At 44.6% G+C, this 14,713-nt stretch overlaps 1 protein-coding gene across 2 annotated transcripts in view; it reads left to right on the top strand.

The window, feature by feature from the left end:
* shank2b (SH3 and multiple ankyrin repeat domains 2b) overlaps positions 1 to 14,713 on the top strand; it is a 1,331,733-nt gene that overhangs the window by 676,080 nt on the left and 640,940 nt on the right. For both annotated transcript variants that reach the window (XM_086008225.1, XM_086008224.1), the window contains exon 15: positions 5,028 to 5,135. In XM_086008225.1, coding sequence (XP_085864351.1) covers positions 5,028 to 5,135 — 108 coding nt within the window. The remainder of the gene's footprint in view (positions 1 to 5,027; positions 5,136 to 14,713) is intronic.

Below are 14,713 nucleotides of genomic sequence, written 5' to 3'. Positions count from 1 at the left end.
TCAACCCTTCTGCCAATGAGACCAGTTTCTCTCTATCTACTCTGTCCAGACCCCTCCTGATTTTGAACACCTCTATCAAATCTCCGCTCTAAGGAGAACAACTCCAGCTTCTCCAGTCTATCATCGTAACTTCATGTTATACAGGTTAAGCGAGTGAATCAAAATTCTGAGCCGGTTTTTTTAGGTTGAGTTTTTTCTCTCTCACTGAGTGCTTGTGCTGGCAACAGAGGGAAATCTTTGAGTGGTTTTGATGTTGAACTCGGAACTTATGGTCAGAGTCAGTAGCTTTTTGATTGCTTTTGTTACAAAGCCAGCATTAACCCATTTAAAGTAACACTGATCGGAAAATCTAGTCGATTGAATCAGGCCTGGCCCATCGCTAACGACATAAGAACTAGGAGCAGGAGTAGGCCATATGGCCCCTCGCGCCTGCTCCACCATTCAGTAAGATCACGGCTGAACTTTAAAAAAATTTGTTCTTGGGATGTGGGCGTCGCTGGCAAGGCCAACATTTATTGTCCATTTCTAATTGCCCTTGAGAAGGTGGTGGTGAGCCGCCACCTTGAACTGCTGCAGTCCGTGTGGTGAATGTACTCCCACAGTGTTGTTAGGGAGGGAGTTCCAGGATTTTGACCCAGCGACGATGAAGGATCGGCGATATATTTCTAAGTCAGGCTGGAGTGTGACTTCGAGGGGATCGTGGAGGTGAACTCCACTTTCCCGCCCTATCCCCATATCCCTTGATTCCCTTAGTGCCCAAAAATCGATTTTTTTAATTCATTCCTGGGATGTGGGTGCTGCTGGCAAAGCCAGCATTTATTGCCTATCCTTAATTGCCCTTGAGAAAGTGGTGGTGAGCCACCTTCTTGAACCGCTGCAGTGCATGAGGTGAAGTACTCCTACGGTGCTGTTAGGGAGGGAGTTCCAGGATTTCGAGCCAGCGATGATGAATGAACGGTGTTGTATTTCCAAGTCAATATGGTGTGTGACTTGGAGGGGAACTTGGTGGTGTTCCCATGCACCTGCTGCCCTATGGATCTCAGTCTTGAATATATTCAATGATTGAGCATGCACAGCCCTCTGGGGTAGAGAATTCCAAAGATTCACAACCTTGACCAACTATTCATGGTGCTCACCATTCGAGACTTGACAGTGGGGTGGGGTAAAATCTCCATGGTGACAGCGCTAACAGTAATGATATCTCCAGCAAAAACCCAAAATTCGCTGTGGGATGTATGGGAGAATGAAATATCTTTATTGATCAAGTCAGTAACTGCAACAAAAAAGGAAAGTATTGGGGAGGGAAGGATCAACACATAAACAAGAAAGTATTTGGATGTTAAACAAAACCTGTAAATCCACAGAGAGGCAAAGCATAAAAATTGTGATGCAAATAATTGAGGCTAAGAGGTGTTAGGGAGGGGAAAGCAAAGAAAAAATAATAAACTATGTTTTGTAAAGTAGTATGTAAGTCGTATTCTAAATATAAGAACATAAAAAATAGAAGCTGAATCAGGCCATTTGGCCCTTCGAGCCTGATTCATCAAGATCGTTCACAAAAATGTATCGACCTCTGTCTTGAATATACTCAACCACTGAGCATCCACAGCCCTCTGGGGTAGAGAATGCCTCTGAGTGAAGAAATTTCTCCTCATCTCAGTCCTAAATGGCCGACCCCTTATTCTGAGATTGTGACCCCGTGTTCTAGATTCCCCAGTCAGGAGAAACATTTTCCCAGCATTAACCCTGTCGAGCCCCTTAAGAATTTTATATGTTTCAATTAGATCGCCTCTCATTCTTCTAAATTCTTAGGAATATAGGCCTAGTCTACTCAATCTCGCCTCATAGGACAATCCTCTGTCTCATTCAATATCAGCAAAGTGTGCAATACTTTTACCTCTTCTAGCCATGTGATATATCACTTCAGTACATTTACTGTAGTCCGCAACAAATTGCATTTATTTAGCGCCTTTAACGTATTAAAACATCTTAAGGCGCTTCACAGGAGCGTTATCAAACAACAAACCCCATTCCAGGATTTAAGCATGTATTCTGTGCTGACACTTCACTGCTGCATTGGTGCAAATGTTAAAAGTGTTTGCTAAGGTGTAGGGTGATCTCCTGGTGCCCTGACCAGCATTCCTCACTTTACTGTACCACTGTGTCAGCTGTGGCTCAGTGGGCAGCACTCTCGCTGAGTCAGAAGGTTGTGGGTTCGAGTCCCACTCCAGAGACTTGAGCACAAAATCAAGGCTGACATACCGGTGTAGTCCTGAGGGAGTGCTGCACTGTCATTTTGCCGTCTTTAGGATGAGACGTAAAACCGAGGTTCCGCCTGCTCTCTCTCAGGTGGACATGAAGATATTTCAAAGAAGAGCAGGGAAGTTATCCCTGGTGTTCTGGCCAATATTTATCCCTCAATCAACATCACGAAAACAGATAATCTGGTCATTCTTACATTGCCGTTTGTGGGAGCTTGCTGTGCACAAATTGGCTGCCACGTTTCCTATATTACAGCAGTGACTACACTTCAAAAAGAGTACTCCATTGGCTGTAAAGTGCTTGGGGACATCCTGAGGTTGTGAAAGGCGCTATAGAAATGCAAGTCTTCATTTGTTTTTACTGGTCATTCATCTCATTTGCTGTTTGTTGGACCTTGCTGCGTGCAAATTTATTGCCACTCTTGCCTACAAAACAACAGTGACTATACTTCAAAAGTAATCCATTGGAAGTGAAGCACTTTGGGACGTTTGAGTGTTTCCAGCATTTATTTATTTATTTTTCTTTCTTTCTCTCTTTCTTCCTTCCTTTCAAGAACATTTGCGCATTGTTAATTTCCTAGTCTAAATTATGCATAAAAATGATTTAAAAATCATTCATACAACACTTGCATACGATAATATCTACTATGTCCCCAATGTTACATTTCTAAATGAAGACTGACATGAATCAGTCATTCATGAAAGAAAGACTTATGAAATAATACTGAGTGGCCTACGGGTGGCGCTGTCCAGGGAGAGTATAAATACTCGGGCACGGGCCCAGCTTGCGCAGGACATTCTTAACAGGAACTAGTGAAGGACACAACTAGACCTCCATGTTGTAAAACAGTTGATTAAAGCTTTGTTTAATGCTTAGACCGAATGCCTAGTAGTTTTCTTACGTCAAAGAGCATCTTTTCGGCTGTGGTAGAGCCTGATGATAGGTTAGTACATTTATCAAAGGTGCTTTCCCGGGATTTGCTGTGCCAATCATGAGACGACAATTCCTTTGGTCACTATGGGGTCTGTTTTCTGACTGGCACTATTCCCATACAAGCGCGTAATATCCACATTTTTTTTTTAACACTGGCGTTAACCATTTCAAAATAGACAGAATCACGTCTGCATTACTAAGAGCGCAAGGTGATTTAGTGAAAGCACGTTGAGCATTTATTTGGGAACAGTGGTTGGACAATGCAAATCCAGGTGCAACAACATTGTACCAGTGTTTCCAAATCTTTCTAGACCAATTTACAGTGTTGCCGCCCATAATGACTGGCAGAATCTTTACTCCCATAGACTGCGCCAGGTCTGTACCCGAACTCTCAAGATCTTTGATGTATTATTTGTGCAACAGAGTTAGATTCACAGACAATCTCTGGGTGAAGTTCATTCATGTAAATAAATTGATCTGCTTTTAATTGATAATTCAGCATAAACCCTTCAATTAGTTTAATACAGAAAAAACCCCAAATGCAAATAGCTTCACAATAATTACAAATGTGTAGCATAAATAAGAAATAAACATTTGTAGTCGATATGCGTTGATTTTAAAAATGAAATGTAACTTACAAAGCTAGGTGGGAAAGTGAGCTGTGAGGAGGATGTAAAGAGGCTGCAAAGGGATATAGACTGGTTTAAGTGATTGGGCAAGAAGGTGGCAGATGGAGTATAATGTAGGGAAGTGTGAAATTATCCACTTTGGTAGGAAGAATGGAAAAACAGAATATTTTTTTTAAAAGGTGAGAGACTAGTCAATGTTGGTGTTCAGAGGGACCTGGGTATCCTTGTACACGAATCACAGAAAGTTAACATGCAGGTACAGGAAGCAATTAGGAAGGCAACTGGTATGTTAGCCTTTATTGCAAGGGAATTGGAGTATAAAAGTAATGAGGTCAAGCTGCAATTATATAGGGCTTTGGTGAGACCACACCTAGCGTACTGTGCACAGTTTTGATCTCCTTATCTGAGGAAGGATATACTTGCCTTAGAGGTGGTTCAACGAAGGTTCACTAGATTGATTCCTGGGATGAGAGGGCTGTCCTACGAGGAGAGATTGAGTAGATTGGGCCGATACTCTCTAGAGTTTAGAAGAATGAGAGGTGATCTCATTGAAATGTATGAAATTCTTACAGAGCTTGACAGGGTAGATGCAGGGAGGATGTTTCCCCTGGCTGGGGAGCCTAGAACTAGGGGCCATAGCCTCAGGATAAGGGGTCGGCCATTTAAGACTGAGATGAGGAGAGAGTTTTGAAGTAAGACAACTACTAGGCACTTGGTCTAAGCGTTAAACAAAGCTTTAATCAACTGTTTTACAACATGGAGGTCTAGTTGTGTCCTTCACTAGTTCCTGTTAAGAATGTCCTGCGCGAGCTGGGCCCGTGCCTGAGTATTTATACTCTTCCTGGACAGCGCCACCCGCAGGCCGCTCAGTTGATTCATGTCAATTTTTTTACTCAGAGGGTTGTGAATCTTTAAAATTCTCTAGCCCACAGGGCTGTGCTCAGTCGGTGAGTATATTCAAGACTGAGAGCGATAGATTCTTGGGCACTAAGGGAATCAAGGGATATGAGGATAGGGCGGGAAAGTGGTGTTGAGGTAGAAGATCAGCCATGATCTTATTGAATGGCAGAGCAGGCTCGAGGGACCGTATGGCCTACTCCTGCTCCTAATTCTTATGTTCTTACGCAATTGTCGTTAAAAGTGCACATTTTTCTAAATGGATCAATTGACCATTTTCCTTTTTATTTTTTTTTGGTGAACCAGTTCTGAGCATTGGGGAAGGCGGATTCTGGGAAGGCAGTGCTCGAGGACGGGTTGGATGGTTTCCCGCTGAATGTGTGGAGGAAATTCCAGCCAACGAAACCAAACCAGGTAAGGACCCAGATGAAAATCTTACCGTCCGATGAAAGAAAGCTGGTTAGTGAAGCTTTGGCACTGAGGTTTGCTGCCAGTACACTTGTGGAATTCAGTTGAGCGTTGCAACACATTCGATGAGGAAAGCTAGCCTTTTGGACTTTATTTATTGAACTTGCTTTTCCCAGTACTAATATCAACATTGAATCCTTTGAAGTGTCTTCACCGATGGACATGGCCGATTTGCTAACCTAGACCAGCGCCTTTGGAACTGACAGACAAAAGGATGGTGAGAGGAGGCGGGCGGTGGTTGATAAATCAGTGGAAGAAAGGACAGTGTTGACAGACAAAGAGAGGAAAAAAACAAACTTTTTTGAAAACACTTTTTGCTGCAGAGAAATGCATGGGCAAATGTAGCTCTCCCTCCCCCCGCCCCCCAAGGTCAGGTGCACACCTGCATTTGGCCACAGATAGCCCTCTGCCCTCCCTTCATCAATATATGTACAAGAAACCTAGGGGCTGATTTTCCTAACCTTTGACCCCAGGTAGTGCCCATTCCCCAGGGGCAAAGGGTGGGGGCGGGCAAATATTAATTAAGGTAGGTATCTGCCCTTCTATGGTGCTACAAGATTTCCAGGGCTTCTTCCAAAACAGGGGTGGGAGGACAGACCGGTGCAAATGAGGCAGGAAGTGGAGCTCCTGGCCCTCTTGTCTCTTATGATGGTAGTTACAGTCGTATGGGGCACAATGTGGATAAGTGTCCTTTTATTGGGGTCCCCCATTGATCTTCAGGGTTGACTGCTGTTTTTGAATGGCAGTCAGAAGGATATTAGCATCACCTCTCTTGAGCCCTCCACTGTCTCTAATTTGTCGCACTGCTTGTGCAGCATCCAGTACTGGATGAGCAGAAATTTCCTCCAATTAAATATTGGGAAGACCAAAGCCATTGTCTTTGGTCCCCGCCACGAACTCTGTCCCCTAGCTACCATCTCTATCCCTCTCCCTGGCCGCTGTGTCAAGCTGAATCAACCTGTTCGCAACCTTGGCGTCCTATTTGACCCTGAGCTGAGCATGCAGGTGCAGCAGGCGGTTAAGAAGGCAAATGGTATGTTGGCCTTCATAGCGAGAGGATTCGAGTACAGGAACAAGGATGTCTTGCTGCAGTTGTACAGGGCCTTGGTGAGACCACACCTTGAGTATTGTGTGCAGTTTTGGTCGCCTTATCTGAGGAAGGATGTTCTTGCCATGGAGGGAGTGCAGCGAAGATTCACCAGACTGATACCTGGGATGGCAGGAATGACGTATGAGGAGAGATTGGGTCGATTGGGCTTACACTCGCTGGAGTTTAGAAGAATGAGAGGGGGTCTCATTGAAACTTATAAAATTCTAACAGGACTAGACAGACTAGATGCAGGAAGGATGTTCCCGATGGTGGGGGAGTCCAGAACCAGGGATCACAGTCTAAGGATAAGGGGTAAGCCATTTTGGACAGAGAGAGGAGGAATTTCTTCACCCAGAGAGTGGTGAACCTGTGGAATTCTCTACCATAGAAGGCAGTAGAGGCCAATTCATAAGAACATAAGAACATAAGAAATAGGAGCAGGAGTAGGCCAATCGGCCCCTCGAGCCTGCTCCGCCATTCAATAAGATCATGGCCGATCTAATCCTAACCGCCAATCCACTATCACAGAACCATCTCCTGAATCTAACAGAATTAGACACATGAAATAGGAGCAGGATCAGGCTACACGGTCCCTGGGCCCGCTCCGCTACCCACAGGGCCATGACCGATCCGAACCTAGACTCATGTCCAAATTCCTGCCCGCTCCCCGTAACCCTTAATTCCCTTTACTTCTAGGAAACTGTCTATTTCTGTTTTAAATTTATGTAATGATGTAGCTTCTACAGCTTTTTGGGGCAGCATATTCCATGGACCTACCACCCTCTGAGTGAAGTAGTTCCTCCTCATCTCAGTTTTGAAAGAGCAGCCCCTTATTCTAAGACTATGCCCCCTAGTTCTAGTTTCGCCCATCATCGGGAACATCCTCCCCGCATCCACCCGATCCAACCCCTTCACAATCTTATATGTTTCAATAAGATCGCCTCTCATTCTTCTGAACTCCAATGAGTAGAGTCCCAATCTACTCAACCTTTCCTCATATGTCCATCCCCTCATCCCCGGGATTAACCGAGTGAACCTTCTTTGTACTGACTCGAGAGCAAGTATGTCCTTTCTTAAGTATGGACACCAAAACTGTACGCAGTATTCCAGGTGCGGTCTCACCAATACCTTGTACAACTGAAGCAATACCTCCCTATTTTTATATTCTATCCCCCTAGCAATGAAAGCCAACATTCCATTGGCCTTCTTAATCACTTGCTGCACCTGCATACTAACCTTTTGAGTTTCGTACACCAGGACCCCCAGATCCCTTTGTACTTCAGTACTTTCCAGTTTCTTGCCATGAAGATAATAACTTGCTCTACGATTTTTCCTGCCAAAGTGCATAACCTCACACTTTCCAGTATTGTATTCCATCTGCCAAATCTCTGCCCACTTACTTAGCCTGTCTATGTCCCCTTGCAGGTTTTTTATGTCCTCCTCACTCACTACTTTCCCTCCCATCTTAGTATCATCTGCAAACTTTGATATGTTACACTCGGTCCCCTCCTCCAAATCGTTAATATAGATTGTAAAGAGTTGGGGACCCAGCACTGACCCCTGCAGAACACCACTAGTTACTGATTGCCAGTCTGAGAATGAACCAGTTATCCCAACTCTCTGCCTTCTGTTCATTAAATATATTCAAGAAGGAGTTAGATATATTTCTTAAGGCTAAAGTGATCAAGGGATATGGGGAGAAGGCAGGAACAGGGTACTGAATTTGGATGATCAGCCATGATCTCATTGAATGGTGGAGCAGGCTCGAGGGGCCGAATGGCCTACTCCTGCTCCTATCTTCTATGTTTCTTCTGACCCCAGATCCTTTCCATCACCAAGACCGATTACTTTCACCTCCATGACATTGGCCGGCTCTGCCATTGCCTCAGCCTATCTCCTGCTGAAAATCACATCCATGCCTTTACCTCCAGACTAGAGTGTTCCAGGGCTCCTGACCGATCTTCCACCCTCCATAAACTTCAGCTCATCCAAAACTCTGCTGCCCGTATCCTGACTCGCACCAAGTCTCGTTCACATCAACCCTGTACTTGCTAACCGACATTGACTCAAGAAAATAAAAACAAAAAATGCTGGGAATACTTTGCCGGTCAGGCAACCTCTGTGGAGAAACATCTGTCGACGTGTCAGGTCTTAGACCCTTCCTTGGGTGGGTGGCGAGAAATGGCTTTATCAATAGTCCTCTTACTTTCTACCTTTGTTCAAAGTACGATAATAACAGACTATGATAGCCAGAGATAAACTATCAGAATCAAACATATTGGCCAGCACAGAATGAAAATGAGAGAAATTTCCTTAAGTTATAAACAAAATCGGGCAATTCAGGTGAACTGACCAGTAAAAGAAACCCATTCTCAATTACACATTATACTTTCAACATGATTAATGTGGAAGGCACTTTCCAGCATGCTAATTCTTTTGCTCATACTTGATAATAGAACCATCTGACATGTGACATTTCAGCTTTATCACAACAGATTGATGCAACTATTGCAGAAACAAAGAAAAAAACACAGTTGATTTTAATCCTGCCAGCCCACGATATCCTCTGGCGCATTCATTGACGGCATGTCCTATTTTGACATTGAGCTTGTTTGTCCTCTAATGACCCCAATCTTTTCCAGCTCGATACCCCTTGCTCTTCATCAGATTGTCATGTGTTTCCATTCCCAAACCACTAATGTCTGTCTTTTTCCCCCCTCACTCTCCATTCCTGCCCTGCTCTTTTCAAAGTTGCTGATGATATCTGCGAACTAAGATACACAATTCGAGCCATTTGTATTCCTACCAAAACACGTTGTACCTGTTTAAACTCAGATTTTTTCAGTGCTTGTCCTTGTACTGCGTGGAAATGTACTGCGCATCTAACCATGTTAATGTTACCAACCCTGGACCACTTATCCCATTAAACTCAATCAAGCTACGTGGCAGGAAGTAAAGTGACATACTGCCTCAGGCATTCATGTCTCCTGTTTTCAGGGGGATGATATTAGAGACAGAGTATTAATAGCACGCTGTAGGCTGACGAAACCTTGTGAGGAGAAGGACAGGGTTTAAATCATTCTTTGCAACAAAAAAAAGCCCAATTTGTATAGATTTAATTACCAGTGTCTTTACCGGGAATGTTCATGTTCCTATTGGCTCCCAGTTGTGTAGACATTGAGTTCTGTATTGCTAAGTCACTCGGACGCGAGTTACACGTTCTCTGTTCCCTGAGCTTTTAATGTTTAGAGGCTACAGACTGGAGCATTCACTCTCTTGACCATTAAATGTCTAACGTGCCCAGGAAGTCCAATGGACCGACGGGCTGACTGCTTTTCAAACAACAATAACTTGCATTTATATAGCGCCTTTAACTTCGTAAAACGTCCCAAGGCGCTTCACAGGAGCGATTAATCAAACAAAATTTTTGACACCGAGCCACATAAGGAGATATTAGGACAGGTGACCATAAGCTTGGTCAAAGAGGTAGGTTTTAAGGAGCGGATTGAAGGAGGAGAGAGAGAGGGAGAGATTTAGGGAGGGAATTCCAGAGCTGAGGGCCTAGACAGCTGAAGGCACGGCCGCCAATGGTGGAGCGATGAAAATCAGGGGTTGTGCAAGAAGGGCCAGAATTGGAGGAGCCCAGAGATCTCGGAGGGTTGTCGGGCTGAAGGAGGTGAACCTGGGCTCACGTTGCACTGGAGTTATAATCCACATGGTGACATGGCTACGTGGTACAAGACACCTTTCTCTTAGGGGTTAATTTGAGGGAGTGGCATGGGGTCTCATAATCACCTGGCTTCAGTGGCAGTATAACTATACCCTCAGATGATCAGTTATTTCAACTGGAAGAGGCAATGACAAAACATACTTTGCACAGTAGCTATATCTCATATGACGAAATGCAGATGAGTGTCACCAAAGTTCATCACAAATACAACTCGTCCTCAGGGCTGTAAGAGAATGAATTCAAGAGATCTTCGTTGCCCTTTCTCCTTCTTACAGTGAGAAAATAGACACAAATGGACAGACTGCCATGGCATGAGTGTGGAATGGCATCTTCCTGCTGTTGGTTCAAGTGATTGGTTTTTAGTGTCAGCGGTCACCAGGCGTTGGGTGTCCAAACTGCAATCCATGGGCCAAATGTGACCAAGTGACCCACAAACAATGCTATTCACTCGGTCTTTGGACAGTTGCTGTGGCAACCAGTGTAAAGTCACACTGGCTGTCACTCAAACTTCGCTCCCCCAGTTATGTGGTCAACCTACCCGTCAGTCATGGACTTCCCCACCTCCAGTCCTCATTGCAATCTTGTTGCCCATGGAGGCAAGGCAACAGTGGAATTGAGTGTGCAGGCTGCTTCTCCTGGTCTGCTGATTCATGTGAATGGTAGCCATGCTCAGTGCTTACTCCAAAGGAGCCGGCTCCTTGGCAACCTGCTATCCTTCAATTGCAGTTTTATTCCCATTTTGTTGCTGTTAAGTTTCCAGAAGCTGCCATCAAGAATCTTTATAGTGCCTTGAAATGCTGAACATCCTCAGCCCATTTACTATCGAGGGATGTTTTTATTATTTTAGAAAAGAGGACATATTATAATTATTGGTGTTCAGATAATTTTTCATTTCAAGTACAGTGGGTTCTTGTAATAATTGCGTTCAGTTTGCCAGCCAGAATAATGAAAGTGCTCACATATAAGTGAACAGATTCACTCCAACATGACATAGAGACTACATTTGACCATATAAGTGGACTTTTTGCTTCCTTCAATCATGTGGCATCCCTTTATCCATTTAGTGGAGGTCTTAACCCACTTAATAAAGGCTTGTTAAAATTGCAGACAAAGGAATATGGTTGACTGTCGATGTTCTCTGGCCAACTCGGAATCATAGAATCTTAGAAGAAGGTGGCCATTCGGCCTGCCGTGCCTATGCCGGCTGTCATAAATCTCATCATCGAGAAACTACCTATGAAATAACACTGGACGGCCAGCTGGTGGCGCTGTCCAAGGAGTATAAATACTCGGGCGTTGGCCCCAGCTTGCCAGGGACATTTTGTAAAGACAAGAAGCTGGTGGATACAACTAGACTTCCATGTTCTGAAACAAGTTGATTAAAGCCTTGCTTTATACTCAAACCAAGTGTATAGTGAGTTTTATTACGTCACCAGCAATTTGAAAGAGCTGTCCAATTTAGTCCCACACCCCAGACTTTTCCCCACAACCCTGGAAATGAGTCCTCTTCAAGTACATGTCCAATTGCCTTATAAAATTTCCAAAGAAATCTGATTCCACCACCCTTTCAGGTAGTGCGTTCCAGATCTTAATAACCCTACGTGTGAAAAAATGTGTCTTCATTTCTTTTGCCAGTTATTTAAAATCTATGACCTCTGGTTACCGACCTATTTGCCAGAGGAAACAGTTTCTCCCCACTTGCTCTGTCAAAACCCCTCATAACGTTAAATGCCTTTATTAAATCTCCCCTTAACCTTCTCTGCTCTGAGGAGAACGGCCCCAGCTTCTCCAGTCTCTCCACATAACTGAAGTCCCTCATCCCTGGTATCATCCTGCCGCCTTCAAGGATTTGTGATGATGCACCCCAGGTCCCTCTGCTCTTGCACCTCCCTCAAAATAGTACCATTTATCATTATACTGCCTCTCCATGTTGTTCCTCCCAAAGTGCATCACTTTACACTTATCCACATTAAATTGCATCTGCCGTGTGTCTGCCCATTTCACCAGACTGTCCATGTCCTCCTGAAGCCCGTGACAATCCAGCTCACAATTTACTGCATTGCCAAGTTTTGTATCATCCGCAAACTTCAAAATTGTACTCCCTACACCCAAGACCAGGTCATTTATATATAACAAGAAAAACAATGGACCCAACATTGATTCCTGGGAGACCGCACTGCACGCTTCTCTCCATTCAGAAAAACATCCGTTCACCACGACCCTCTGCCTCCTATCCCTTAGCCAATTACGTACCCAAGTTGCCACGATCCCTTTAATCCCATTTTCCAAATAAGTCTGTTATGTGGTACTTTATCAAACGGGCAGAAAATACTGCCTTGCCAATGCTGCCCACTTCTCAAGAATGTAAAAAAGAGTGATAAGAAATTGATGGACTATCCTTTGTGTGAAAGCGTAAGGGGGGGGTGGGGAAATGGTCGATAAAATGGGACAGCACAATGTAAAATCATTTGAGCAAAGTGACAAGAGCAAGGTCATTTTGAAAACTGGGAATAAGCAGGAATTGATTGTAGGGGAGGTAATAACTTCATTTCACCGCGTGATGTGATTGCTTATTGTCTGAAACTTTAGAATTTACAATATATGTGTTCTTGGGATGGTCTGACAGTCGGATGCGTCTGGGCAAGAAGTAGCAGTCAAAGAAAGTGTTAGCTGGGGAATTGCAGGCATGCAGTGTCCTTGATTCTTGCTCATTAAGTTAAATAGATGGAAAATCAGACACCGCTCGCCCGTGAGCGCTGTTCCATTTCTATGGGTGTCCGACCACAGATTTACCCAATCAAAAATTTGTAATGGCATTTTGCCGAAACCATCTGTGAATTTCCTTATCTGCTCTGTTTCTAATTACGCAAAGGGTTGAAGTTACTGCCGGGGATGCTAGCATACAAATTGAATCATACAATAGTACAGCACAGAAGGAGGCCATTCGGCCTATTGAGTCTGCGCCGGCTCTTTCGAAGAGCAATCCTGTTAGTCCCACTCCCCCCGCTCTTTCCCTTGCGTGGGTTTTCTCCGGGTGCTCCGGTTTCCTCCCACAGTCCAAAGATGTGCGGGTTAGGTTGATTGGCTATGATAAATTGAACCTTAGTGTTAGGGGGATTAAATACGTGGGGTTACAGGGATAGGGTGGGATATGTGTCGATGCAGGCTCGATGGGCCGAAATGGCCTCTATCTGCACTGTGGGGTTTCTGTGATTCTGTGATCCCTGCAATTTTTTTCTCCTTCAAGTATTTATCCAATTCCCTTTGGAAAGCTACTATTGAATCTGCTTTCACCACCCTTTCAGGCAGATTTTGAAAAACTTGACATTCAGATTTTCAAAAGACTATCACTTCCCAAGAGTTACCTGAGCAATCCATCTCCCAGCTCCAGCCCTTCTCCTTATCTCAGTGTACAGAGGCACATGACTCCCTCCAAACCCAGTTTACACTGGCATACCGCCCCCCCCCGCCCCCCGCCCCCAAATCTCCAGCCAGTTAACAAAGACACTCTCTCCTCTTCCAAATCTCTTCAGTTCATCCCTCTTTCCTATGGTGGGGGAATCCAGAACAAGAGGGCATAACCTTAAAATTAGAGTTAGCCCATTTAGGAGTGAAATCAGGAAGCACTTTTTCACACAAAGGGTAGTGGAAATCTGGAACCCACTCCCCCAAAAGGCTGTGATACCGAGTCAATGAAATTTTCAAGACTGAGATTGCTAGGTTTTTGTTAGGTTAGGGTATTAAGGGAGATGGCGTAAATGCGGGTAAATAAATTGAGGTATATATCTGCTATGATCTAATTGAAAGGCAGAACAGACTTGAGGGGCTTAATTGCCTATTCCTGCTCCTATGTTCCCCCTCAATTCAACCAGGCACTCTTCTTTCACTCCTCTCCCTTTCAAGCCGACATTTCTCACACATCTTCTCCGTGTAATGCTGCCACTCATGTCCCCCTCCAAACCAGTTGAGGTTGGTATTCTTCTTCCAACACCCCTCTACCCAGCTCAAGTGAGCACTCTTCGTTCCCCAGTTCAACCTGGCATTCTTTCACCTCTCTGTTCAAGTTGGAACTCTTCTCCCCTTCAGCTCCCTCAATTCTACCTGGCACTCTTCTTCAACGCCTCTCCCTGTCAAACTGACACTCTTCCTACACCTCCCCTCCAGTTCATGCTGGCACTTATCTCCCCCTCCAACCTGACTCAAGATGGTACTCTTCTTCCACCCCTATCCCAGTTCAGGTTGGTAGCCCACCCCCCAACTCAAGCTGCCACAGTTTCAACTCCCACAATTCAAGATGGGACTCTTTGATGTAAGAAAACTACTAGGCACTCGGTCTAAGCATTAAACAAAGCTTTAATCAACTGTTTTACAACATGGAGGTCTAGTTGTGTCCTTCACTAGTTCCTGTTAAGAATGTCCTGCGCAAGCTGGGCCTGTGCCCGAGTATTTATACTCTTCCTGGACAGCGCCACCCGTAGGCCACTCAGTATTATTTCATAAGTCTTTCTTTCATGAATGACTGATTCATGTCACTCTTCTCTCCCCTTCAGTAAATACTGACCCTTTCCACCCCCATCACAAAGTGCCTTGGCTTTTTCCCTTTTTCCCTGAAAGTACTACTCCTATCTTTTTGCCTCTTCCACACCCCGCCCCCCCCGCAACCCCATCAACAAGGTGCCACTTCCAATCTGTCCCCAATCCAGG

Source organism: Somniosus microcephalus, chromosome 15 (assembly GCF_052327205.1).
Source record: "Somniosus microcephalus isolate GS21.2 chromosome 15, FLI_Smic_1.0, whole genome shotgun sequence".
NCBI classification, from domain to species: Eukaryota; Metazoa; Chordata; class Chondrichthyes; order Squaliformes; family Somniosidae; genus Somniosus; species Somniosus microcephalus.
This window is presented reverse-complemented; position numbering and strand designations above follow the sequence as displayed.